Source organism: Chelonia mydas, chromosome 24, assembly GCF_015237465.2.
Source record: "Chelonia mydas isolate rCheMyd1 chromosome 24, rCheMyd1.pri.v2, whole genome shotgun sequence".
Taxonomy (NCBI): Eukaryota; Metazoa; Chordata; order Testudines; family Cheloniidae; genus Chelonia; species Chelonia mydas.
Window position 1 is genome coordinate 4373681 of NC_051264.2, and position 27360 is coordinate 4401040.

The window sequence follows — 27360 nt, forward strand, 5'->3', positions numbered from 1 at the left end:
AGTCACCTGCAGCCCAAGGGAATCAGGGGCCTAAAGACATGTGAAGATCTCTAGGCCTTAATTTCTCCATCTATAAAACAGGGATGAGCCAGTGAATGCATTTAAATTGTGAGGTGTCAGATACTGTGCTGATGGGGGACAGATAAATAAGGGAGACACTCCAGGAGAGGCTGGGGTAACATGCATCAGCTGGATGGAGGAGTACAACCCAGCAGCCCTGCCCTGCTTTGGGTGAAGTTATGCTGATGGCAGAATTGGGGCAATCCCTCTGTGACCCCAGGCCTCTTGTCTGGGTACCAGGGATGTTTCCCCAGCTTTCAGGACAACGCAATGAGCTGAAGCAGGTATAAGCTCAGTTCTGAAATCCATCTAATCCTCCTGCCTCCAGCCCCTGCATGAATCTGCTCAGACATTGGCCCGCTGCAATAAAATATATGCTGGTGCATTGTGCCAGGTTTCTTGCGCCAGGTGGCATCACGTTGGATCACTGCAGCCCGGGCCGCACCCTCTACGATCCTGCTACTGCTCCAGCCTCCCCATGCCCAGAACAGCTCTTGGCCTGCCTTAAAATCCCTCGGGCACCGGGAAATTAAGCTGAGTCCTGGAATTGTCCACAGGTAGCACCCCGAAGGGAGAGCGTGGGAATATTCTCTAGGTATGTCAATAACCAGCCCTTTGTCTCTGCTCCCTAAACACAGCAGATGTCTATGGGCTGGTGGAGGCAGCTAAACATTGGCCGCTCTGAGAGCGGAGGTGGGGGAAGGATTACTAAGACTCTTTAAAGAGGCAGTCACTTGCAGAAGATCAAAAGAGAGAGATGACTTCACCCCCAGATGTTAGCCACGTTCCATTCAAACTCCATGGAGCTTTTCCCAGGGCTCTGAGCACAGAGAGTGGAATCCCGCTTCCGTCTCCTCCCCCCGGGCCCACACAGAATAGCTGCACTTCAAGCGAAAGCCTTGCTGGGCCGGAGGATGCTGCAGAATCATTGGTGACTTTCACTCCGCTTTGCGGCAGCAGTTTTACTGAGGGTTTGTCTAGGCTAGAGTTTTTCTGCTGTTTTAACTCAGCTAATTGATTGCCAAGTTACCCAACTTTAGCCCACTGGGATTTCTTACTTGTATTGCACCAGTACCCTGGGGGCCCCAATCGTGGCCCAGGACCCCATGGTGCCAGGTGTTGCACAAACACAGAACAAAAAAAACAGGCTCTGCCCCAGAGAGACCACTAATCTAGACACACCACAAATGTTTACAATCACGGCTCAGCCTCTGTGACTTGGAACAAATGTCTGTGGAGTGTCCAGACTAGCTCAGCAGGTTGGTATATTGCTTTGAAATTTTATGGGACAGGTGGCCAAGTAAAGGGCAAGACACTGAACCATCGAGGTGGGAAGCTGGTTGCTTTATTAAATGATAGACGAGGCACAGAATACATTGCGCGGCTCATCTGGCACGTCTCAGCTGGTGTTACGAGCGGAGAGGACACGGCAGCAGAGCAGAAAGCTCGGTGGGAGCGGCCGATCGGCGCCGTCCGCTTCAAAGCCGTCAGCGAGGATTCAAAGCAACCCGCCTGCAAAGGAGTCCACTCGTCTTTGGGTTACACTGTATCATCTTCATATACGTCCCAGAACCGACAACAGCCCTGCATGCTCCGTGATAGCTCAGCACAGGGAAGAAAAAAAAAGAAAGTCTCATTCTTTCTCAGATCAGGACTAGCAATGAATGAGTTGGACAAACTCCATAACAGTCATTTCCTCCCTTGGTGAAGAATTTGAGTGACCACCATCCATTCATGGTCAGTGGGGAAGAGGGAGCTAGCCCTAAATCAACGTGATTAGGTTGTTTAGTCCAGGATCTTTGTTAGATTAACAGGAGGGGAGGTAATGAGCCATTTTGGATGTGTTGGGCCATATCTTCAGCTGGTGTAAATGGTTATTTCTCCACAGGCTCTGATGGAGCAGTGCTGATATACACCCACTGGGGATCTGGCCCATTGACTTCAAAGGAGATAGGATATACACCAGCTGAGGATCTAACCCTGTGTATATGCAGGTCAATGTGTGGACCTAACCAGCGTGCAGTGTCTCTCTCATCCCCACAAGGCACACATGGCATAACTGTCTGATCACTGCAGGTAGGGGGTGCAGGTACACAGGACAGATCTAGCAAGGTGTTCACAACAGCGAGGAAGATGCCCTGGAAAAAGTTTGCCTTCCAGCTTAGCTGAGTTCCTGATGTCCTCCTCATTAAAATTAGAGGCAACGATACAGGTGGTTGTCTCAGCTGTATCCTGTATTGTTATCTTGGCCAATACCCAACCACGATTCCTGGGAACACTCTTTCAGACGTAGTATGTTTCAAGGGGGAAAAAGGACCATGTAGAATAGACCCCATTTTACTCTGGGTGATGATTTCTCTCTTGGCTGGTGTATTTCACATCTGATGCTGGAAATAGACAAGACAACCCCAGCTCAGAGGAGACCTTCATTGCTCTAAGAGGAGCGCTGTCCTAAAAGGATGGCGGATGGTTCTCTAGACCTGGCGTATGAAAGCATCCTCAGCCTTTGCAACTCAGTAACCTTTGCAAGTGCTGTCAGAATGTATTTCGCTGTGGATCGAGGTCATTTTCCCCACTCACAAGCCAATGGACCGTAGTCATTTAGATTTAAAATAAAAAAGGCAGTGAAGGTCTTGTAAAGACATTGCTTTGTTTACAAAGGTATTTAATTTACATGCTAACAGACAAACCAGAAGACTGAAATTAAACAATTCTAGAGCAGCCATGGAGGAGGAAAAATGAGCCCGATTCTTATTTACTCTAAGGCCTGCTCATGTAATGGGGCCTTACCATGGATGTGAATTATAGTTACGCACTGCCCGAGTGGTGTAAAGGGGCCGTAGGATAATGGAGAGTCAGGTCCAATGCGTATTTGTTATGAAAAAAAAATATGATGGGTGCGTGCCTCCCACACCTAAATGCCTCCGCGTTGCACCCAAGAGGGTGAATTTTCCCGGGTGTGGGAATGGATGTAGCCAATGCATACAGCAGTGCAGAGCTTGTGTGTTACTCTCTGTGAACTGTGTACCCCACGGAGACAGGGCTGAACCCCAAGCCCCTGATTCTACTTTGCTACATTCTACAGAACACTGGAATTTAATTCTCAAGTGTTTAAAACAAAAATCCAAACAAGTGTGTTAAAAAAAAACCATTAAAAAATTGGTAAGTATTACAAGGGTCAATTTCCTAAATGTTTCTTCTGATTGTCAATAGAAAATGGCCTATTTTAAGTTTAGAAGGGGGCCAACTATTAGAGGAGACTGGGGTGAAGATACCACATCTGCCCTACAATTACATGGTTTCACTTGAGCAGAAGTAACAGCTGTGATGTGTCTGTGGTCAGTGTGTTCCTGGACCCCTTCAGTCATCTTCTGAAGACCACGATTCTTGGTCATCTTTGAGCTGGAATTTCAGATGCTGGCTGGGTCCCAGGTGAAAGACATCGTCTCCAAAAGGGGATGGGACAGAGATGGTCTGAGCCTCAAGGTCCTGTCTTTGCATGTGAGCGCTCTGCATTATGTCAGTGAATTTGCTGTTGTCGGTTTCATTGGAGACCTGGCCTTTCTTGGAGTGTTCTTCTCCAGCTCCATGGCCTTCTTCGTAGTCTGGCGTTTGCAACAGGCTCTGGCTTAGCATCGTTTCCGAGATGGGGAAGGCCTCTGGGTCCTCTCCCTGCAATTCCTGGGTGATGGTGACCGTCCCAAAGAATTCGTCCCCAGAAGACCTCACCTCATGCCCTCTGGATTTTGCACAGTCGTTCTGATCGGTGAGTGGCTTCAGGTCTGAGATCCCATTCAATATCTGCTCTCCATGCAGCCCATTCAGTTCTCCGTTGGCGTTGCTCTCCGTCCAAATGTGGCTGGACGTCATCAGTTCCTTGGCATGCGGTGAGGAGTCTGGCAGAGTCTCCTGCAGAACCCCTGTCTCACTCATGCCGCCATCTCTCCCAACCTCCTGGGTCTGGTCTGACACGTCAACCCCACCTGCAGCCTGCTGTTCATCTCCAGCGTGCAGCTCCGAAAGCCTTGCGCCCAACATCAGCTCTTGGTTAAACTCCAGAGCTTGCTCCACAATCTCCAGGATGTCCGAGTCTTTCATGACATCTGCCGGAATCTTTGCTACTGTCTCCACGGAGTGGTCCATGCCACTTTGATTTATCTCTGTAGCATCCTTTGGCTGCCTGGGGTGAAGTCCTCCGCTGGCCTCTGGATCAGAACCTGGATGGGACTGGGTGACATTGGGTGACTCATCCTCAGAGGAGAGAGGGCTGCTGGAATCTGGGCTTCCTTTCTGGCTAAGAGGCAGTTGCCCTTCCAACACAATCTCCCCTAAGTCAGCCGTGCTGGTCAACGTAGAAACCTTCTGAGCATCTTCAGGGTCTAGGTCACCAGGCTCAGTAGCATCCAACATTCTGTCGCTCTCCGTTTGAGCACCACCTTCAATGATGCCGCAGTCACTTGCTTTGGTTGGGAAACCATCCTCCTTTTCTGGCTCCCAGGTGAAATCGGAGCGGTGGGGCTTGCTCTCCTCCGGAGGAAACTCTCCACCCTCGCTTTCTTTGCCCGCATCACTCTCCTGTTCGACGGTTCCTTCTGCCTCCTCCTCCGATTCAGCCTCAAAGAGTCTCTCATCCCTCGGCACTTCAGATGGCGCCATGAGCATTTCTGGATCGTCTCCCGTGAGATTTGATGTATTGACCTTGATTTCTTCGAAGTCCTCCGAAACCTCAGCTTCCTCCAGACTAGGCGTCTCTTGGCTGGGTGCCGAAACCATGAAATAACTTCCTTCTTCCTCTGCGCGCTCCGATGTTCTTGCCAACACCGGGCCAGATCCACCCTCCTCATTGCTTTCCTTCTGTTGGGAGCTTGTGGGTGTGGCCGGGCTCTCTAGCTGTCCTATGTCGTCTGGGGAAACCGCAGTGCTTTCGGGGGTTGGTGGTGAATCTCCACCATCGTCACTTCCTGGCGGCTTAGCCAGCACCTCCTTTTCATAGAAGCGCAGGGGTGTGCTGTCTGGCAGCGTTTCCTCCAACATAATCCTCCTGCCGCTTTCCAATTCCTCCTCCATCCCTTCCATTTTCTGGGAGGCATTGGGGGAGACATCCTCCAGGGATCCCAGGGAGTCCTCAGATTCTGAAGAGTCACCTGGTGCCTGGGAGGCCATGTTTATGTTCTCCGGCCTTCTAGGTTCTTCGCAGAGTTCTCCCCCAGCTTCACCCGCATTGTCTACCTTCTCCCAAGGCTCCTCCAGCACCTCGGTCAGTTCATTGCTGATTTCATGGCTTGGGGAGTCTCCAAACTGCGGGTCAGGTTGGCTCTGGAGGTCCTCGTGCTCTCTTTCGCTGCTGCACTGGTCTTCTTCCATCAGCTCTGTGCCGGGGCTGGCCTCCTGCTCTGCTTCATTGTGTGGCATGGGATGCTCACTGCCTATAAAGTGACCGGCATCATCATCTTCAGCATCTCCCATTATTTCTTCCATCTCTGCACCCAAACTGCTCTTTACCTGCTCACATTCATTTTCTGTTCCTTCTGTGCTGGTCATTAAAGTGTCCGCCCGGGTTGGCTCTTGCAGAGCAATGTCAGCGGCTTCCTCTGTCTCCGGGTAGCCTGCTGCATCTTCCTTACCCTCCCCTTCCTGCTCCTTTGGCAGGTGCCTTTGACAGTCTTCTGCCACTTCTTCCTCTCTGCCCAAGGACTCCAGTCTCTGAACATTCTCCAGACCCTCGTGCACCAGCATAATGTCTTGTTCAAAGCCGTTCTCTTGCAGATCCCCAACCTCCTTCTCCAAGGTTTCTTCCTCCTGCTTTAAGTTTTCATGTGTCAAGCTGTTCTCATCTGCGCCGAGATCCTCGCGTCCCAAAGTTTCCTCTTCCAGCTTTGCCTGGTGCCCTTCACTGTCCCCTCTTGTTCTGTCCAGGGTCTCATCCCCCAGGATGTTTTCTTCAGCCTTTGACACAGTCTCCTCCCCAAAGATGGCCTCTTTGGTGCTCAAGAGCTCACGGTCGGAGAACACCTCTTTCCTCCCTTCCTCTCCTACTGCGGCATCAGTCTCATGAAGTGACATTTCCTGCTGCTCAAACTTTTCCTGCTCAGTGCCACTAAGATGCTGTTCTTGGGGGCTTTCCACGACCAAAGCTGGGTGACTTTCCATGGGAAAAGCATGAGTTGCTTGTATTTCCGCCTGCAGAAATTCACTTTCCAGCATCTCGGCTTGGAAGTTGTCTTCTTCATTCTCCCTGGAAGGGCTCCAGAGCTCTCGCCTTTCCTCGTCTTCGGACAGATGCAATGCTTCTGTGCTCACCACCTCAAGGTCTTCTTCACCTTGGTCAAACTCTTCCACATTCCCTTCTGCAGGAGGTAGATGACTGTGGCCACTTATTCCAGCCTCCCAGCTCTTTCCCTCTGCCCCCGATAAAACCAGCCCACCTTCATCTAATGGACTTCCCCGCTCTGTGCTCTTGCAAACTGCATCAGTCTCCCCACATGTGTCTGCGCTCTGTGACCCTGGTGTCTCTTCTTCTTGACTCTCATTCTGCTCGCAAGATTTCACTTCCTCCCGGGTCTCTATTTCAGGCTTTCCCTCCGTGACTAGAATGTCAGGGATGCTTTCTTCATTCTGCTTGGTGGAAGGACCTAGCCCTGACTGTGACTCCTCTCTGTCCTGCTGAGCGGAGCTTTTCACATCCGGGAACTCCTGCATGTCTGCTTCCCTGGTCTCCTCTTCAAAATGGGGCTCCAAGCCACTATCCATTTCATCTGTGGCTTCGGTGCCTTTGACTGCCTGGAGCTGCTCTGCTGGATGACTGGCTTCCATCTGGCCTTCATACTCCGTCCCTTTTCCTTCTTCCCATACCTCTGTGCTGGGAGAAGCAGCTAGTCCGTAAGCCTCTTCCAGAGGAGCAGAGTCATAAGAATGCACGTCATTTGGGGCCTTATCTGCTTGAAGAGGGCTGGAGGCCACAGCTGGTTCGGAACGATCTATTACTTCCTTCAGTGCATCTTCCAATGCTTCATTGACCAGCTGGCTGGGACAGAGCAAATCCTTGGGAGCCAGCTTCCCAGGTGGTTCTTCACTGGGATCTTTCTCAACGTCTTTCCTGGCTTCCTCGTGACATTCATCCTCCTGGCCAATGTCACCGGCTTCCTCCTGGCTTGCGGTTGGATCTCCACCTTCTGCTGCTGGGCTCCTGCGTTCCGAGTCTGAATCGGACCGTCCCAATGGCCGTGGCTCCGGCACGGTGGAGCGCATGGAGTCAAGCCTCTCGAATGGCTCCTGGGAGAAAGAATGGGCCACCGTCTCTGCTTCGGCAGCTTTGATCGTCTCTCCGTCGTGGGATGACCCCTGTGTGACGGGCACTGAATGGCCCGGAGTGGCGGTATCCCTCACAGCCTGGGCACTTTTCAGGAGTGGGGACTGAAGGACTGAGTTGATTTTCTGGAACTCTCTAGCAATGGGGCCGTCACTCTTGGGCAGCACGGCGGCAGCTTGCAGCTTGGGGGAATCGATTTGATTCCTCAGTATCTGCATCTTGCTCTCTCCCTTCTGGAAGGTGGTGGGGCTCAGGCGGTGGTCCCAGGAAACCAGTCTCCTGCTCTCAGGCGTCATGGCTTGGAGTTTGCTGTTACTCACTTCCAGCTTGGCATCTGCAAAGAGCACAGAGGAAAACAAGCAGAATAAATAACCAGAAGAGTATCCCCAGGCTGAAAACATCAGCTACTCAACGGCTAAAGAGCTAGCAAAGAGAGGGAACTGAAGTCTGGAGGCTGAAGCTGGACAAATTCTGGTTAGAAGGCATGGAAGCAAGGGTGATTAACTGTTGGAACAAACTACCAAAGGAAGTGGTGTATCCTCCATCTCTTTTTGGAAAGATGCTTCAGTCAGATGCATGACTCCAACAGAGTTGCAGCTGCTTATACCATGGGGATTATTCTTATTTAGCATCTTTCAGAGGCGCTAACTTTCAGATTTCCCCTGGGGTGCTCGACCCTCACTCCACCCCAGACCCCGCCTCCCACTCCTCCTCTTTCCCCAAGGCTCCATCCCCCGCCTCTTCCCGCCCCACCTCTTCCCACTCCCGATCTGCTTCCCCCGCCTCTTCCTGCCCCCTTCCACCCTCTCCCCCAAGCACGCCCTGCCCTTGCTCCGCCTCTTCCTGCCCCCCCTCCTCTCCTGGACAGCTGATCTGCAGCGGACGGGAGGCGTTGGGGTGGGAAGAGGAGGAGCTGATCAGCAGGGCCCACCGGTGGGTGCTAAGCACCCACAATTTTTTTCTGTGGGTGCTCCAATCCCGGAGTACCCACAGAGTTGGCATCTATGGCGTCTTTCCTCCAAACCGTGGGTAAAATTCACACCTCAGCAGTGGGCCAGCATCACGCGAGTCTCAATTATTTTGAAGCCTTAAGTGGGACTTAAGTGGTGCAAAGTATTTGTTCTGGATGCTGGACACAGGGATGAATTTCGCCCCCTATGCATTCAGGAATCGTCCATCATTGGAATGCAGCCACTTCTGGGGTGGAACCTAGCAGCGGTGTGACAGCGCACAGGAACGCTACTCAAGCAATTAGGTATGGGATGGGAGGATTAAGAGCCAAACACTACCCTCCCTTGCAATCCTATTGACATTTAACAAGGTGGTACAGCTGTAACTAAAGCAGAATATGTGGATAAAACTTAAAAATCACACATATTTTTTAATACACAAGGACGATGACTCTGTCCTCCTCCACATCAGATGGGCATAGTGGCAACTTGCTACTTAATAGTAATTGAAAACAAAAATGCGTAAGATCTTTTAAAAATGTGAATGATGCCTACTCTGCGTGCTTAGAATTACACTGCAGTATTTCCCCTAGACGCTAGCTTCAAAGACTTAATAGCCTTTTCATGCAGATTGTTCAATGAATGAATTAGAAACACAGGGCTGATTACAGGGCTCCAGAGGAATCCAGACAATAATAATGCCTTGTCTAGTATCCTCCACCCGATGCACTTCAGCATTCAACCCACACCTATTACACCTCCCAACACCCAAGGTGTGGTTGATGACCACTCCTGCAATATTATGGCAACTCTTATGATACCTGGTGTTTTTCTTAAAGCCCCAGCTTCAGGAGTCCTGTGATTATGTGAGAATCTCAGCTTTCATTCGGGAAAAAAAAAGTTTCCAACCTTTGTAGTTGCAGAGACAACCTTGGAAACATGGGCCCTAATGACTCAAAATCCAGAAGGACAATACAGAGAACCTCAAAAATATTATTTACCAAAAATAATCATGATTTTTAAGCCAATCTCATGATTTTTGCATGTGGAGAGGCCTGACTCCTGGGTTTTGAAGGCTTGGGGACTGGCAATTTTACAAATGGCGGGGGGAAGGGAACTAGATGAAATAACTCAAGACCCCCTTTCTACTCCCTGTGCCCCCACCCTGCGTCTCCTCCGCCGTGGGGGAACGTTACAGGGGTGCTTCCCAATCGGCTCCTCTGAGAATCCCACAGGCTTTGTTCGCACTCCTCGGGGATGAGATGCTACTGCCCCAGAATAGGAAAGCATGCGTGTCCGGGCTAGTCACTGTACGCTGTGTGTCCCCCATCTGCGACCAATCCACAGAGGATATGTAGCTGCCACCTATGGGGTACGTCTACACTGCAATCAAAGACCTGCGGCATGGCCAGCTGTCTGGGGCTTGGGCTGCAGGGCTATAAGATTGCAGTGGAAACATGGAGGCTCGGGCGAGAGCCTGGGCTCTGGGGTCCCCATGCGGGGGGGTGGGGCTCAGAGCCCGGGCCCGAATGTCGCCAATGCAATTTTTAGCCCGAGCGCCGCGAACCTGAGTCGATTGTCCCGGGTTCCGAGATTCGGCGCCGCGGGACTTTCGATGGCAGCGTGGAGGTAGCCACAGAGCCTTGGCTGGCGAGGTCAAGCCGCAGCAGCTCACGCTGCTAGCTCTGGAGGCCTCTGGGTCACGGCTGGGTGCGGCAGGGCTGGCCTACGCAAGAGGCACGGCCCAGTCGGCGTACGGGAGCTGCGGGAGGAGGAAACCTTCTTACCTCTGAACCCATTGACCAGTTTGTACTCTGCTGAAGGCATTTGCAGCCTGCTGCTCTCAGCTTCCAGGAGCGTCCTGCAAGGAACAGTCAGATGCTGTATTATTCGCGGAGATGGAGTACAGCAGCTCCCTGAAGCCCCACGCGAGACCAGGCCCTGCTGTGCTCGGCGTTGTACGTAGACACTGTAAGAGGCCTGTATAAGCTGTGTAGCTGGGCAGGGAGGGGTGGGTGCTGTCTCATCTCCAGCCATCGCAGGGCTGCGGGCTGGCACAGGACCCAGCGATGGGCCGAAGTGATCGATAGCAGTAATGAAAAAAAAAGAAAACCCAGCTAAATAAATACGGAGCCGTCCTAAGGCGGAAGAATCATCCCAGGGGGGTGAATCGAATACAAAGAGCTGCCACTGAAATTGAAAGGGATATGGGGTGAAAGGATCCGGTTTTGCTCCGTTTCATCAAGGAGGAAACTGAAGCCCGGCGAGGGAAAGTAACTGGGGGACGGTCACCCGCCCCCCTCACAGCAAGCGGAGGGGTTGTAAAAAGAACAGAGTAAACTGAGGAAGGGGTTGTCCGCCCTCGCCCTGCTCCTGTCTGTCATATTGACTGCACTGACACAGCCTCCCAGATTGGACCTGGCCTTAAACACGTATGAAAACTCAGAGCAACTTGAAGTCTCACATCCCTCCACACAGCGAGGCAGGGCAGTGCGACACATGGGGAAACTGAGGCACATAGCAGCTACATGACTCGCCCAAGGTCACCCGGGGAGTTTGTGGCAGAGCCAGACATTGAACCCAGGGCGCCTGAGTCCCCGGCGAGTGTTCTGACCACTAGACCATCCTGCCTCTCATGCTGTCTGCTAGCTGGAATGGGCCCAGATGGGGGGTCTCTTGCTGCCCCCCCCCAAAGATCTTCAATCCCAGCCAAAGGCTGAGGGCTGGTGGATGTGCTGTGACCACTATAGCACCGTCACAACCCCCACGTTCAATAACATTGGGGGCCCTTACGCGCTGGAACGTGGCTCATAACAGGACCCTGAACCCGGCAGCTTTGCCTGAGGGACGCGCTTTGCAACGCGCGCTCCATTGCTCCCTTTCTCCTTTGCCAAATAGACCCCTCTCCTCCAACCGCCCGCCCCCCTCCCCGCTCACCCGCCCCCTTTCATCCCCCCACAATACCACCCGTACACACAACCCTGCCCCGCTCCGCAGCACTAGGGGAGAGCCACCTATTCTTGAGACCCAGGCCCTCGATGACATAATGACTAGTCCTGGAGGGGCTCCCCGCTCTCCACGGAAGACACTATTCTCATGCTAATCCCTCCCCCGCAACTAGACTTTTGTCTGGGAGCCATCTGGATGGGGAAGGGAGGGGGCAGGAATGCAGCTTGCCAGCAGGTTCCCAGGGAATGTCCTTTGCGGAGGGAGGGAGCAGAGAAACGGACAATAAAGTCAAAGGCGCCTTTTGCAACCGGCCAATAAATGCCACGTTTCATGTATTTATTTATTTCTTAATCCCTTTGCAAAAGGGGCTTTTCAAAAAACAAACCAAACCACCCAAACTCTTGTGAGGTACGGAGGCTCCGTATCTGCGCGTGCTTCATTCTCACCCATGGGGAGTTGCCACTCCTGGCTTATTTCACGGCCTCACCCCTCCAGGGAAGGCAGCTTTAGGCCTAGGGTACAATCCTCAGGGGTGTCTGAGGACGTCGGGGCCAGGCCACGTCTACACTGCGGGTGCAACAGTGGGTCAGATGCTTGCTATAGTGACGGAAGGGGTTTTTCCGTCAATGCAGTTAAGCTGGCCCTCTGAGAGGCGGTAGCTAGGGCAACAGAAGAATTCTTCCATCAACCTAGCCCTGTCTACACTGAGAAGCAGGTTGGTTTAACCTCGGCCCCCAAGGGGGTGAATTTTTCACCCCCCTGAGAGCCATCGCTATTTTGACTTTTAGGTACCAAGAAGGCCTGGCAGAGCCCCGTAGTGTAGACGCAGCCTCTGCCGACATAAGGGGTTTTTCTATGGGGATAGGAACACCGTCGGGAGTGTGGTTTTCTTCACACCGATGGAGTCATACCGACCTAACTTTTCTGTGTTGACCAAGCCTTGGAAGGCTTAATAGGCAGCAGGTTTAAAACAAACAAAAGGACGTACTTTTTCGCCCAACGCACAGTCAATCTGTGGAACTCCTTGCCAGAGGATGTTGTGAAGGCCAAGACTCTAACAGGGTTCAAAAAAGCGCTAGATACATTCATGGAGGATAGATCCATCAATGGCTATTAGCCAGGATGGGCAGGAATGGTGTCCCTAGCCTCTGTTTGCCAGAAGCTGGGAATGAGCGACAGGGGATGGATCACCTGATGATTACCTGATCTGTTCATTCCCTCTGGGGCACCTGGCCTTGGCCACTGTCAGAAGACAGGATACTGGGCTAGATGGACCTTTGGTCTGACCCAGTATGGCCGTTCTTATGCTTTGCCAGTATAGCCGCATCTGCTCTAGGCGGGATCAGATCTCTCCCCAGCCCCAGCAGACAGAGCTATGCCGGCAAATATTTGTAGCGTAGGCCTGGCCTATGTGATTTAGGAGCCTAAATCTGCACTAACTCAGTCCTGGCCTACACTTAAAATGTAGATCTTCAGGGGTGTGATCAATTCACCCCCCTGAGCACCATCGTTAAGCCGACCTAGTGTGTGGTCCTGTAGTGTGGACACAGGTAGGTTGACAGGATTCTAGTTACTGCCGCTCGGGGAGATGGATCCCCTACATCGACAGAAGGGGGTTTTCCTTGATCTAGGAAGCGTCTACGCCACAACGGCACAGCTGTGGCCCGTCAAGAGAAATTTGGGGCCTTGGTACATCATGTTTGCTGGAGCCCCACCCCCTCCCATTTCACCCCAGTTACAGAATCTTTGGGGGCCCACTCCCCTGAGCTCAGGGCCCTAGTACAATAGTTCCTCCTCCCGCCTCATCAGCCCCGGCCACTGGAGCACCCGTAATGTAGACATGGCCTCAACACCACACTTTGAAAGCGTAGTACGGACTGCCCAAATACAGAACTTTCAGGGTGTGCAGCGGGTCATGCTCAAGTCAGCACGTCCTAAGTCCCCCTGTGTAGACAAGCCCTTAGGCACTTGGGAGCTTGAAAAAAAAATATCAATGCGATGGAGGTTCCTAAATCACTTAGGCGTTTGAAAAGTTGACCCATTTTCTACCCTGGAGCATTTTTTCAGTATAACATATGCCATGAAATTGCCAACATGGTTACACTGGCATAGCCCCACCCTTTCATACACCTCCAGCCTGTGTGAACACGCTTCGTCCAGTATCCGGATATGCGGCAGATGGAGGCAATGCGGCCTATGGGATAGAGTACTGGACTGGGACTCAGGGGATGTAGATTCTAGTCCCTGTTCTGCGAGGTGACCACGGGCAAGTCACCTCCCCTCTCTGTGCCTTAACTTCCCCATCTGTAAAGTGGGAATAACGCTGCTTTTCAACAGGTGAAAAGGGCTAGGAATTGTTATTAGGGTTTAACCTCTGGTCAGTGCTGAAACTTGCTCCTGTTTGGTGGCCTACATACGCCATTTAGTTTTGGCCAGTTGCCCGGGGGAGAGTAGTCCGGGTGGCTAACACAACTGGCACTAACCAGCTGCCTCGTCTTAGCAGACGGATCAAGGGCGGAACAGGCCCCGGAGACTTAACTCCCTCCTCATTCCTCCTGTGGATAAACAGCTGACAGTGCCCCAGGGGCTTACTAGACCAGGGGGTCCTCAACCTGTTTCTTTCTGAGGCCCCCCCCCAACATGCTATAAAAACTCCACGGCCCCCCTGTGCCACAACAACTGCTTTTCGGCATATAAAAGCCAGGGCCGGCGTTGGGGGGTAGCAAGCACTGCCCCATGCCACAGGGGGGCACCACGAAGCTACATGGCTCAGGCCTCTGCTTCAGCCCCATACGGCGGGGCTTCGGCTTTCCTGGTCCTGCTTGGCGGACCCCCTGAAACCTGCTCCCGGCCCTCCAGGGGGCCCCGGACCCCCGGGTGAGAACCACGGCGCTGGACCATGACCGGGGGACACACGAGGGTTGGGTGGAAGGAGCAGAGCAGTGGCTGTCCTACCATCAGCACCCTGGAGCCTGTGATAGTCTGTTCCACCATCCTCTCCTTCCTCACCCAACTGATTCCCGAAGCCACCCGGCCGGCTCGGGGCCAGCTGACTGGCCTGGCCCGCTGCAGGAAGGGGTGGAGAGCAGCCGAAAACACTTGCTGCTCCACGTGCATCCTCGCTGAGCCGCCCTGGCCTCGTGAGCTCGCTGGCCCCGTTAACGAGCCATGTCCTCGTTAGCAGGTGGCACAGCCCAGCATCTGCCTTTCGGCCACACACAAACAAGAGGGAAGCAGGCGTGAAGCAAACCGGCGTTGGCCTGCCCCAAAATCCGTTCTTTGCAAAGAGCTGGTTCAACTCATTACCAGCTGGGCTGTGCACCCCTCTCCCCCCTTGGCTCTGCTTCTTCAGAGCTGGAGGGTTTTCATGGGTTCGTAGACGTTAAGGCCAGAGACTCTCACCCAGCTACCCCCGACCTGAGCCCAAAACCTCGTGTTTGGCTAAAGCAGCTTCCCGAGATGGGAAGATTTCAAGAGGTGAAGAAGCCTCCACTTTCCTAGAAGTTGGGTTCTCTGAAGACCCTCTCCGCCCTGATTGCCCAGCGTTGGCTGGGAGACTGTGCGGACGACTGACGTGCCAGGGCTAGCTGTCACCTGGGTGAAAGGAGCTGGCAACGCTCCATTTCCTAGTGCAGGGGTCCTTACAGGCACCAGATTGGCTTCCTCAGCACGGACTGAGTGGCCTGTGGGGGCAAAATGCTCCTCCAACCGCTAGAGTTAGCCTCTGAAGCGCAAAGTGCGTGTGTGGGGGGGACATTGGGGGCTGGTGACTAGGGTCAGACCCGGAGCCTTCGGAAGCAAAATGACCTCCCATGCTGGGGCACAGGGGTCAGTAGAGATTCAGAGGGGAGAGCGCCCCCTACTGATGCACCCACCCCGCTCCCTGCAGCACGGTGCCCCCTAGCGCCATGCTGGGGCACTGCGGCCAGCACTGACTCAGAGGGGAGAGCGCCCCCTACTGACCCACCCACCTCATTCTCTGCTGCACAGCGCCCCCTAGCGCCACGCTGGGGCACTGCGGCCAGCACTGACCCAGAGGGGAGAGCGCTGCCGGTGGCCCAAGGGGGAACGACTCACCTGTAGGTCGCCACCTCCAGACCGAGGGACATTTTCAGGTGCATGAGCTGCTGTCTCTCCTCCAGGACGTGAGCAATCTGGACTCCCAGGGCCTCTTTCTCCTGCTCCAGAGACTCGAGGGCCAGCTAGAAATGACAAGCAGGAGGGAGCAAAGGTCAAGACGCTGGCGGGTGATCCCAGCAGTGCTCTGGGACTGCGCCCATTAGCTCCCGAGACCAAAGCCTCCCACTAATGAAGATCTGCTCGATTGGAATCGAAGAAACTAACCCAGCTCCCCTTCTGCTGGTACCTGAGCACCTCCCAGTCTGCAACATACGTTTGCCTCTCTGGGAGGCAGGGCCGGGCTGCTCTCGCCATTGGGCCGACGGGAACGGAGGTGCACAGAGGCGAAGGAACAGTGCCAAGGTCATGCCGGGAGTCTGTGGCAAAGAAGGGACTTCCACCCAGCTCTCCCGGGCACTAGGCTAGCGCCCCGCCCGCTGTCCCATCCTCCTTGCAGTGCTCTGAGGATACGCTTAGCAATGGCATTGGGGCTCAGCTCCGAGCACCCTCAATCTTCAGCACTGGGCCCCCCGGCACTGGGAGGGGGAGCTGCGGTGAAACACAATGGGCAGGGCTGCTCCATCAGACAGCAGTGACTTGGGGGGTAGGTGCTGCCACTTCGTCTCTCCCATTTCAGGCGGACCCATTGGCAGCTTCCTCCCCACTGCAGTAGTAAAGGGATCCCGTCCGGCCCCACCTCCAGTTTTAGATTCCCAAGCCAGAAGGGACCATTGTGTTCATCGTCTGACCTCCTGGATAGCTCGGGCCAGAGACCTGCCCCAAAATATTCCCTAGGGCGGGTCTTTTAGAAAAACATCCCATCTTGAGTTAAACATCGCCAGTGATGGAGAACCCACCCCGCCCCGGGATAAATGGTTCCCGTGGTTAATTACTGTCATGGCTAGAAACTGACACCTTATTTCCAGTCTGAATTGGTCTAGCTTCAAATTCCAGCCATTGGCTTGTGTTCGACTTTTCTCTGCCAGATTGAAGAGCCCGTTAATTCCCCATGTAGGTACCTGCAGACCGTAATCAAGTTACCCCTCCCACTTCTCTTTGTTACCTAAAGAGACTGACACCTTCAGTCAAGCCCATCCCATTCCACCCTCTCCAGGTATTGAGGTTTCCACCACCGACCATGACCAAGGACATTAAAGGACACGCTACCATTCGGGGCCGTGTGGCTTTCAACTCCCGCTCACGTCACTGGGACAGGAGAGCTCTTAGCACCACCCAGGATCAGGCCTTATACGCTCCATCACCCCCAAGCCAGATAAGGGCAGACATACCTGGGGATCTCCCCACTCCCACCACAACCCCAACAAGGAAACAGTGTATTCCAGTATATAAGGCATCTGCCTGGGATGTCAAAGAACTGGGAGCTAGCCATTGCTTTGCTGCGGATTTGCAGTGGGACCTCATCAAAGCCCCTCCATGCCTCAGTTTCCCCAGCGGTACAATGGGGGAGGCTAATACTACGCCCCCACCCATGGTGTAAAGAGCTTGGAGATCTACAGACACAAGGAGCTAGGGTTTATTATTACATAGGGAGTGCCTAGCTCAAAAGCCATGGGTCGTGGCATGTGAGGGGTTAAGGCTGGGCCTAAGGTGAGGAAGGGATTTCTCCCAGTCTTGGGGCGCCGGCCTGGCCTCGGAGAACAATGTCCGGGGGGTGGGCGGGGAGTGCTGGAACTGTCTTTTGTAGCCACCAAGTGCTAATTAGCATCTAAATCAGAAGCTGGAGAGTGAAAGGATCAAAAGGTCAGTTCGGCTCCTCGCATGCCTCAGTGGGCCGCCGGGCATGCGGCAACGCTGGCAGGAGACCGCAGCGAAACAGGAGTGAGGAGTAAGGAGAAACACAAAGGCCAGTGCCTCAGGCGCCCCTATCCCAGGGTGGGGCTCCCCCAGTTCTGATCTCTGTTGTGGGGGGTCATCCCCCACTCAGGTAATTTACCCAGTCTTCATCTACGATCATGAATGAATTCATCCCTCTGCAGCGGGGAAGTGCTATTCTCTCGTTTTATAGATGGGAAGCTGAAGTGCAGAGAGCCAGATTTCCAAAGTGACTTCGGTGTGGAAAGATAGCAATAAGCCCTGGCTCCTAATTAGAGCTTCTCCATCCCTAGATCTCAAAGCACTTTACAAAGCAGGTCAGTGGCACAATCCCCGTGTTACAGATGGGGAAACTGAGGCACAGAGCAGGGATGTGACTTGCCCCAGCAGCGACAGGAATGGGACCCAGGGGTGACGCTTTCTCAGAGTGCCCCACCATGTAAGCCCCCTGCCTCAGCGGGAGAGAGATTTGCTGATGCTCCTCTGGGTGACAACTCCCTGTCACCCCAGTCTGTTAGTCACACCAGACAAACTTCTCAGCCCTGTGCCAGCCCTTACCAACCTGCAAAGAGACAGTGTCCACACCAGCTTGTTTGATTCAACTAAGAAGTCACATTAGGCTTAATATTCCAGCACTGAGATCTACTTATGATAAAACAAAGAAGTCTACTAGCAAAGACAGTGTTAAGGGATACGGAGAAAGGGCAGTGGAAACAGAACTGGTGACAATCAAACAAAAGTAAAACAAGCTTCTGGGAGGATAAACGTAATGTTAGGAAGCTACGCTCGTTTGCAAAAGGACTTTGAGGGTGAGAAAACTGCTCTAGCCAGAGTTTGGATCCTGATTTGACAGAAAATCAGCAGGTTTTTCATGACTCACTGCCCTCCGCCTCGGGGAAATGGATAACCCGGTGCCTTTTTGCTTCTCCTTCTCTTTCCCGCAAACTCACCGTTTCCACCCAGAGACAAGACAACCCCAATGTGGGTTTAGTCTCCAATGTCTGCCCGTGATAATTTCACATCCCTTCCCCCAGTCAAGCCTAGCTTTTTCTGTTGACTTACATGCAAATGGAGTTTGCTTTGTGTTGGTTTCCCAATGCTTAATTTAGCGTAGAGGCACCCATGCTCCAGGTGTCAATACACCTCCAGCTAGCAGAAGCTGGGACTGGATGACAGGGGATGGATCACTCGAAATTGCCCTGTTCTGTTCATTCCCTCTTGGGTACCTGGCATTGGCCACTTTCGGCAGACAGGACACTGGGCTAGATAGACCATTGGTCTGACCCAGTCTGGCCCTTCTTATGTTCTTACGAGAGAACTATCTTCCTTCTTGTCTGGGACAAAAACCCTGGTTTTCCCTGTGTTTGACAACAGACTTCAAAGCATAACATCAGTGAGTATCCATAATTCCTCATGCAGCTTTAATACATAGATGTCACAATGATATTCATGACCAGTCCCATGTGTCCCACCAGATCTCCTGGGTCCCAGTCCAATGCATCATCTCCCAGGCCCCCCATTTCAGAAGAGCCTAATCTGCTTAGACACATCTGCAAATCCCATTAGGCACCTAAATACCTTAGAACACCCAACCCACCAAGGCTAAATGACTTACCCCAGGTCACACTGGAAAGCGGAGCAGGGAAATGAAACCGGGTTTCCCCAATGGCAGGTTAGGACACCAGCCACCGCACCATTCCTTCACCCAGTGCTGGGCTCTCTTCCTTCTCTCTGGAGGTTTTCACACTTGGGCTTTCAGGCCCTTCCCTTCCCTGCTGTCCCGAGGCCCTACCCCAAGTCAGAACCATCGATGCAGCTGTCCTTATAGAGCAAGCCTAGCGTACAGCTGCCAAGCCAGAGTTTGCAGCAGTGCCATATACGTTGGTATCAAGCACGGGGGAGGCCTCACCGGCAGATCTCAAGGGAGGCTGGTGTCATTATCCCCATTTGTCAGATGTGGAAACTGAGGCACAGGAGGAGGGAGTGACTTGCCTGAGGTCAGGATGGTTAGTGGCAGATCTGGGAATACAACCTAGGAGTCTTGGCACCCAGTCCTCTGGTGGGATGGGTCCTTTGCAGTACACGACCCTGCCACTCATGCCACTCTCCTCCCCCTGTTCCATTGACAAGTCACAGAGTCTCACTGGAAAAATTTGTTGGGAGAGGGAATAAAAAAATTTCCATTTTGAACCCTGCAAAATGGAAACAACTTCAAAGTCTGGACCAGCTCTGGGTTATACACACAGCATGAGAGACAGTCCCTGCCCCAAAGAGCTCCCAGTGAACATAGACAAGGGGTGGGGAAACTGAGGCACAGAGCGGTGCAATGATGTAGCAGGTCAGTGACAGAGCAGGGTGTAGAATCCAGGTGTCTTGGTGCCAATTGTAACCAGCCCTCTAGGCCCCATGCCTGTAGCTGCCAGAGCCCATGCCCTGAAACACCTCCAGCGAGCCCTCTCCCCAGCTCAGTTTATAGCTCCTCTGTCTCGAATGGCTGTTTCCCATGTGCCTCTTCGCTTGCACTGGACCCGCCTGTGCAATCTGGGATGTGGTTTGCATGCAAGCCGCTGGTCCAAAGCCAAGTTCTCCTATCAGATTTCTCACCGTCCTTTCCCCATACAGGAAATAATCACTCACCCTTCCTTCCCGAGGGATAGGAATGAGGGGACCATAACTCATCGCTAATGATCTCTTCCTCCCCAATCCAATGGGGTGGGGGAGGGAGGGGAAGAGACATGCTGCCTGGTCCAGTCAGGTTCTGCCCCAAATGTGAAACCGACAAGGCTGCCGGACCCCCTGATCCAGTGACACCAACATCTTGCTGAGAGTTACACCTTCCCCCATGGGCATCAGGGCAAACCAGAGAGCCAGTGGTTTCTTGCTCAGAGGCATTAGAAAATACTACAGCAGTAGGTTTAGAAGCACCTAAAATAAATTCTTCCACGCATGGATTAGGAAGAGAAGAGAAGGATGAATGAGAAAAAGGCTGAAGAGAAGAATGAGAAAGAAAAAAAAAAAAAAAAGAAGAGCGGGAGGAAGGAGAAAGAGAAAAGAAAGATCCTAAAAAAGAAAAAGAAAGAACGTAGAGAAGGAAGATGAGTGAGAGTGAAAAACAAGGAAGAGAAAAGAAAGGCGGAAGAGAAGAGTGAGAGAAGAAAGAGAAGAGAAAGAACTGGCTTGGAATGCTAGGTTGCTGATGAAGCCGGGCTGTGGGGGTTCAGGTGTGTTTTGGGGGAGCCAGTAATCCCAGAGGGGAGGGGAGAGTGAGTAGGGTAGAAATCTGCTACTACAATCCCAGCAGGAGGAAGGCTATAAAAAAAACCCCGGTCAGCTTCCCCCTGCACGGTTCTAACCCCATTCCTCCGTCATGAAACAGCCTCCCACCCTGAAGTCTCTCACACACCAGGCTGAGGGCCGCAGGGTGGGGGGGAATTCCTGGCTCTTCATATCAGCGGCCCCTAGTAATATTTAGCCCTGAACTTTCACAGCATTCCTTGACCCTTTTCCATGCTGATAAAAACCCAGCGACATCCCTTCTCCACTGAATTATTGTTGCAGCTGTTCCGCGCTACAAAGTCAGGCGAGATTTCTTCCCCTCCCCTTGTCTGACCACAGTTACCTGAACCAAACAGCTGCTAGGACAACTGGGACTAGAAGATGATGGGGGCATATGCAGGCCACGGGCAACTTGATCTCTTTTCCAAATGAGCTCTGCCCTCTGTCAGCAGGGGTTCATTTCGAAGCATTCTCCATGGGGGTGCAGGAGAGATCGGAGAATCGAAGAGCTGGGACTGTGAAACTGGGCCAGATTCCAGTCTCGTGAATCTGGAGAAACTCCCTTAAAGTCAACAGGGTTACTCTGGATTTACACCAGCGTATTTGAGATCAGAATCTGGCCCTAACTCCATTAAAGTTAGTAGAGTTCCTGCAGATTGGCACAAGTGTATTTGAGATCAGAATGTGGCCCTTGGACTTCCAAACCAGAAACGAATCCACGTGAAATCCTCGTGGCCCAAACACACCTCTGTACGTTGAGGGTGTTTGAAATCTGCCCCAAGATCTGAATTTTGGAAACAGCTCCAGGAGCTCAGCCAACCTCCTGGATCCCAAACCTGGTATGTTGGACCTGGTTCTGATCCTAGTTACACTGGTATAAACGCAATGGCATTACTCCTGCTTTCCAAGCAGCCAGATTCTGGCTCCTGCTCAAAATATCCCAGAAATCTGAGATGCTCACTGCAGACTGCAGCTGCCTTTGTTCCACAGAGATTTTGCGGTGGGAGGAATTTTTTTTTTCTAGACAGCAACGCTAAGCAATCGAAGCATCTCTCATTTCAGAAAGCTTGGAAAAACTCTTCCCCCAGAGTTGGCATGCCAGGCCCCTGGCGTTTGTATCCTCCCTCTCGTTCTGAAAGGGACGAGCCCAATAACTGGGGTAATGTTTTATCCAGAGTGTGAGAGCCTAACTTGCATACTGTGATGATGAGGACTAGACGGAGTAGTAAACTGATCATCTACAACTGAACAAAGCAGAAGCTGTGTTCATAAACTCATCAGTTACGCTGATTTGTACAGGAGTTCTAAGGGGCTCATTTATGGACCAACTCCCTGTGAACGTGGGTGATCCAAGATTTTAAAGCAAGATGCATAACGTACCTGTCAGTTTAGTAGTTAAGGTAAACATCCACATATGCTCCATACATGGAGATTGGCAAAACCAGGGCTAAGCCGGGGGCTTGCCACACGCTTTTGTTTCTGATTCCAGGAGTTGATGGGAGTTTCCCCTCACCCCCACACCGGACAGTCCCATGGTCACACACTAAGAAAGCCCCGATTCCCGGCTGCATTAGTCGCTTGTTCTTGATCGCAGAGCTCGACCAACGTCCAGTTCACGGACTGTGTCCCATTCCCAGCCCCATCAGTGCCACCCTGTGAATGTTAATTGGACTCTCCCAGCCCCAGGGAGGAAAGTATCATTGTCCCACTGTTAGGGAGGGAGAAGCAGAAGCACACAGAGGGAATGACCCAGAGGTAAAACCAGGTGCAGGACCCGGCAGCCTGGGCCTCCAGGCCTGTACCTTAGTCACTGACCCACACACAAGCTGGTGCAAGGCTCCGATCCACAGGGGCTGGTTTTACTGGTGAGGCACACAGAGGTGGGAATAGAACCCAGGAGTCCTGCCTCCCACTTCCTCCTGGATGTAACCATTAAATCACACTCCCTGGCATAGAACCCAGGAGTCCTGGCTCCCAGTCCCCCCAGGCTCTAACCACTAGAGCACATTCCCTTTCCCTACTGGAGATAGGAATAGAACCCAGGAGTCCTGCCTCCCGCTGCCCCTGGATCTAATCATTGGAGAACATTCCCACCCAGAGATGGGGATAGGACCCAGGAGTCCTGCCTCCCGCTACCCCTGGATCTAACCATTGGAGAACATTCCCACCCAGAGATGGGGATAGGACCTAGGAGTCCTGACCTGCAGGCTCCCTGATTCTAACCACTCCAGATCACTCCAGGAGTCCTGTGCACACCAAGCTGTCTGTAGGGACCGAATGGCTCTGTAAGAGCAGGGTGTTTGCTCTCCCCACCCCCATGCCCGCCTGCAAGAAGAACCCTGACCCACCTGGAACTTCTCGGCCTCCCCTCTCTGGTCCTGCCACTGCCTGGAGAGACTCTCCTCCAGCATCCCCTTCCGTGCCTTGAGCCCAGCCAGCTCCTTCTCCAGTTGCTGCAGGTGCAGCTGGTTCTGCCGGTTGCCTTCCACCGCCTTCCAGAGATTCTCCTTGGCCTGGCAGAAGGAGCTCTCCAGCTGGGAGACCTCACTCTTGTAAGTCTCCACCGCTCCCCTCCAGATCTCCGAGAGCCTCTTGGAGTAGTCCTCCACCTCCACGGGCTGGAAAGCCACCGGCACAGCACGGAAGTTCTCCAGGCTCTGGGAGAAGTTTGCCATCTCCTGCTCCAGCCCAGCTTTCTCCTCCTCGTGAACTTCCACCAGTACCTCCACTTCCTTCTCCAGCTGGGTGGCTCGTTCCCTCAGCCAGATCTGAGCCCGTCTCTCCTCCTCCAGTTCCTTCTTGCTCAGGGCCAGCTGCTTCTTAGCTTCTTCCTGGGCCGCCCGCTCCTTCTGGCAGCGGCTTTTCACATGCTGGATCTCCTCGGAGAGGTTGTCTCTGGTCAGCTCCGCTGCGTGCTTCTCCCTGAAGGCATCATCCAAGGTCGCCCTCAAGGCACTCAGCTCCTCCTCGTATTTGCACCTCCAGGAGCTCTCCGCCGGTCTGTCCTTCGCGCTCAGGATCTCGGCTCTCAGCAGCTCGTTCTCCTCTTCCAGGAACTTGACCCGGGCCAAGTAGGCTTCCAGACGCTTGTTGAGGTCCCACATCTGGAGAGATTCCTCCCCTAGGGCTCGGGCTGCCAGGAAGCCCTCCATGCTCTGGTCCACTCCCAGCGCTGCTTGCCAAGAACGTGGTCTGCTGGACGGAGAGGAAACGCAAGGGAGCAAGTGGCTGGGAAGGGAACAGAGCAGAGCTATTCATACTCCAGGGCAGCGGAGTGGGAGGCCCCTGAAAGTCAGTGAGAGCATGAAGTGGGCTTTAACCCTTTGCTGCCTGGGATGGCTTTAGCCCATGCAGATTTCTGAGAGGCAAGTTGGCCAGTGCTGGCTGGGGAGGGCGCAAAATCCCTTCGGTGCCAGATGCATGACTCCGCTTTGGAGCGAGACACTTTAACCGCCGATGGAGAGGCTTAAGCATGCCCCAAGCAGGGGCTCTGCTTAAACTGCCAGGGTGCCCCAGGTAGGAGAGAAGGCTCAGGAAAGCCTGGAGGGTGGCGGGAAATCGATATGAAAAGAGGCAGAGTGCACAAGGCAACAGGCGGGGAGTCTGGACACCTGCAAGTCCCCTCTCTCTGCCTGTTTTCCCTTCCACCCTTTGACTGGCTTGTCTGTTTAGATGGCAAGTCCTCTGGGGCAGGGGCGGTAGCTCATTATATGTCTGTACAGTGCCTCGCACAATGGAGCCCGGATCAGAGATGCTACAGTAAAGCTAATAATCATAATAAGCTACTCATGCCTTTGTCAATGTCCTTAGTCCATTGTTCCCAAGTGGCCAGGAGCTGAAACTCGCCCATCTGCAGAGGGGCCGACGTGAGAGGTGCACACCACCGAATCCCCATTTAAGCCCAGGGGCTTGGATTCTAGTGGTCTAGTGTTCCACAGGCCCGGACTGGCCCTTTGCACATAGATTAATTTCACTGTAACAACCCGGGGATTTAAAGGGGGAAAAGTCAGGGGAGAAGTTCTCCGTGGAAGTGTTAGCGCTAAGGTGGCGCCCACATCACAAAATCCTTAAGGCTGGAAACAGGGCTGAGAATCCAGCAGACTCATTTCACACAGGGCACTGGACATGGAGAGGAAAGAACAGTAGTGCATGCGTGTATACACAGAGAGAGAGAGACACACACAAAATACCCACTAATTAGAGCAGGGCAAAACAAAGTGGGAGGAAATTGGGAGCCATTTTCCAAGTTGTTTCCCTTTTTCAAAAAAAAAAAAATTTCAATTAATTCCTAAACTTTGACATTTTTTTGAAATAATAAGAAAAACCAAACATTTGCCCGGGAAAAACCTCATTGATGATTTCCCTGATTTTATTTTCAAATTTCAGTCTCATATTTCAACCAGCCCACCCATTAATCCATTCATCTCTCCATTCCAGCGACTTATCTGGCCCTCGCTGCCATAATGCATAAGGTGTTTATCTGCACAATGCCGCTCTGAGGCAGGGCACTGCTGTTATCCCCATTGCATAGATGGGGAAACTGAGGCACGGAAAGACTAAATGCCTTGCCCAAGCTCACCCAGGGAGTGCATGGGATCCCAGGTCTCCCAAGACCCCTGGCTAGGGATCTAAGCACAGGATCATCCTTGTTAATTTGGCTCCAATCAATACTCTTAAGGAGGCAGTGCTGCCTAGTGGATAGAGCACTGTTCTGGTTTCAATTCCTGGTTTTGCTACTAGTTTACCGGCCTTTCTGTGCCTCAGTTTCCCCCTCTGTAAAAGGAGGACAATGTGTGCTGCTAGAAAAGCTTGAGCACGCTTGCAAAGCTCTTTGGAAACACAAATCCCTAAGTATCCTAATTACTTTGCACATTCTTTCCCCCCCAAACTCAGAAAAATCCTTCTAGCCACAAAAAAAAAAGTTAAAAAAAAAAAGTCCGGCTTGCAAATGTCACAGGGAATTCATCTCATAAGGCCGCGAAGCTGGATCGGTCGATACTATTCTTTAGCACCTTTCCCCTTCGAACTTCGAGTCAGCCCGAGGATCCGCAGCTCTGCGCTTCCGCATCTCTTCGAGCCACGCCAGTTCGGAACTGCTCCTCCGAGCCTCTGAAACTCTACCCCCTTTGCAGCATTGCCGGAGCTGCCTGAGGCCTCTGGAGTGGAGAGCCCCTCCCCCCGTCAGCCCCCCACTTCCCAGGGCGACAGAGGCCTCTTACAGCAGGGAACGGGAGCAGCTTTCTGAGCCGTCAGGATCCTAGAACATTTGCCTGTCTCTGGGCACAAGAAGATCAAAAGGGGTTGCTTGGAAACAGCTACTGGGAGTGGCGGGGATTGTTACGGGGGCTGGGGGGAAGAAAGGAAGGAGAAAGGTTCCCCAACAATTGCGGCAGAATCCCCACTCCGCTCTTCTGGTCCAGGCAGGATTAAGGCCATTCACAGATCCCACCCTGGGCTGACAAGGCCTTCATGCCACGCTTTCCCTCCCAGCCACCGCCTGCTTCTTCAAATCCCGTCTCCTCGGCCACAGTGCCCCCGGGGAAGCAGGGAGCCTTCGAAGCCCTAAGGCTGGGCATGTGCCATAAGCCTGGCAGACTGTGATCTTGGGAGCACCTGATGTTGGCGGCTGAGCTTGCCCACCAGACAGCGTTCCCTAGGGAAGGGAGGTGGATGCCACTGGGAAAGCTGCAGGGCATAGCTGGAGAGCCAAGGGAGCCCAATGGCAGCAGAAAGGGTCAATGCACGCCAGGACCCGCAGCGACGTGGCCACCCTCAATCAGCAGGGGTGGTCCATTGTTCAGCTGGGATCAAAATGGTCCCTTGTGTCTTGGGACCTGCAACCACTGCAAGCGACTTGCTTTGGGATTTGTGGGGAGGTCTCTGCACAGGAAAGATGAGGGAATCTTGGGCCCCACCGTATCATGCAAACCAGGCATGACCTGGGGCCTCCCAGCCAGTGGCTGGCCTGGCTCTAGGTTGCAAACTTTGGGTGCCCCTGCAGCAAAAAAGACAGAGAGAGGGCTCATCCCTAGTAAAAGCCTGTCCCCCCATACTGTGCATCCCAGCAACATCCAGCTGCAAATTCCTCTCCATCCAGATCTTCCAATGCTGGTAGCACCGAGACAGAGACGAGTGGAGCTGGTCAGGAACTTAAATGAGTCTATAAATCTTTTCGGGTTTCCATTGAAAACCTGGAAGAAATTTTGGTTTTGGGCAGCCCAAAACTGCAAAACATTTGCCAAAAACATTTTTGTTTTTCAAACAGTTCATCTTGGAGGGAGGGAATTTTCATTTTTTGTTTGCTGTTCAGTGTTGAAAAATGTTCAGTGCTGCCAAGAAACCCTGGAAGATTTTGTTACAATTACCAACAGACATTTCCACGTGAACCAAACAACCCAAATCCTCTCCCAGATCTAACAGAGACCATTGCAAAGATCGGTGTACGGATTTCAGAAGGGGGTACGGATTTCAGAAGGGGGATCATGTGGTCAAAACACTTGGGGAGGTGTATCTCCTACAGTCAGGTGTATCCTGAATCTGCTAATCCCTCAAAGTGAAAATTCAAGAACACAAGAAATTTGCACATGGAAACAAAAGCATAACTGGGCATTGAGTGGTTGCTTTCCCATAGGTAATCAACACTGCCCTCTGCTGGGACAGATAAGGCAGAGCACCGTAGATGGAAGCTGGAGGTACCCACCCATCAATTAAAACCCTGTTCCCCTCCCTTAATCACATTTTGGAGACCTCATGGACATTTTGTCTCATCAAGGTTGGAGAGGGTTTGCCCCAGAAAACTTAGAGAAAGGAGAGGAAAAAACAACTCTTGTTTGACCAAGGGATGGGGCCCAAGCCCACCCCCTG

The 27360-nt window shown here is 52.8% G+C and overlaps 1 protein-coding gene across 2 annotated transcripts in view; it reads right to left on the reverse strand.

The window, feature by feature from the left end:
- Positions 1-1385: 1385 nt before the first annotated feature.
- The window catches only part of NES (nestin), a 61186-nt gene continuing 35211 nt past the window's right edge, over positions 1386-27360 (reverse strand). Inside the window, exons 1-4 of one of the 2 annotated variants that reach the window (XM_007064593.4) lie at positions 22845-23772; positions 15346-15470; positions 10107-10180; positions 1386-7703 (exon numbers count right to left, since the gene is read on the reverse strand). In XM_007064593.4, coding sequence (XP_007064655.2) covers positions 3421-7703; positions 10107-10180; positions 15346-15470; positions 22845-23648 — 5286 coding nt within the window. In that variant the 5' untranslated portion in view covers positions 23649-23772 and the 3' untranslated portion in view covers positions 1386-3420. Of the gene's footprint in view, positions 7704-10106; positions 10181-15345; positions 15471-22844; positions 23773-27360 lie in introns of those variants that run through there. The other variant, XM_043535318.1, reaches the window with a different exon arrangement.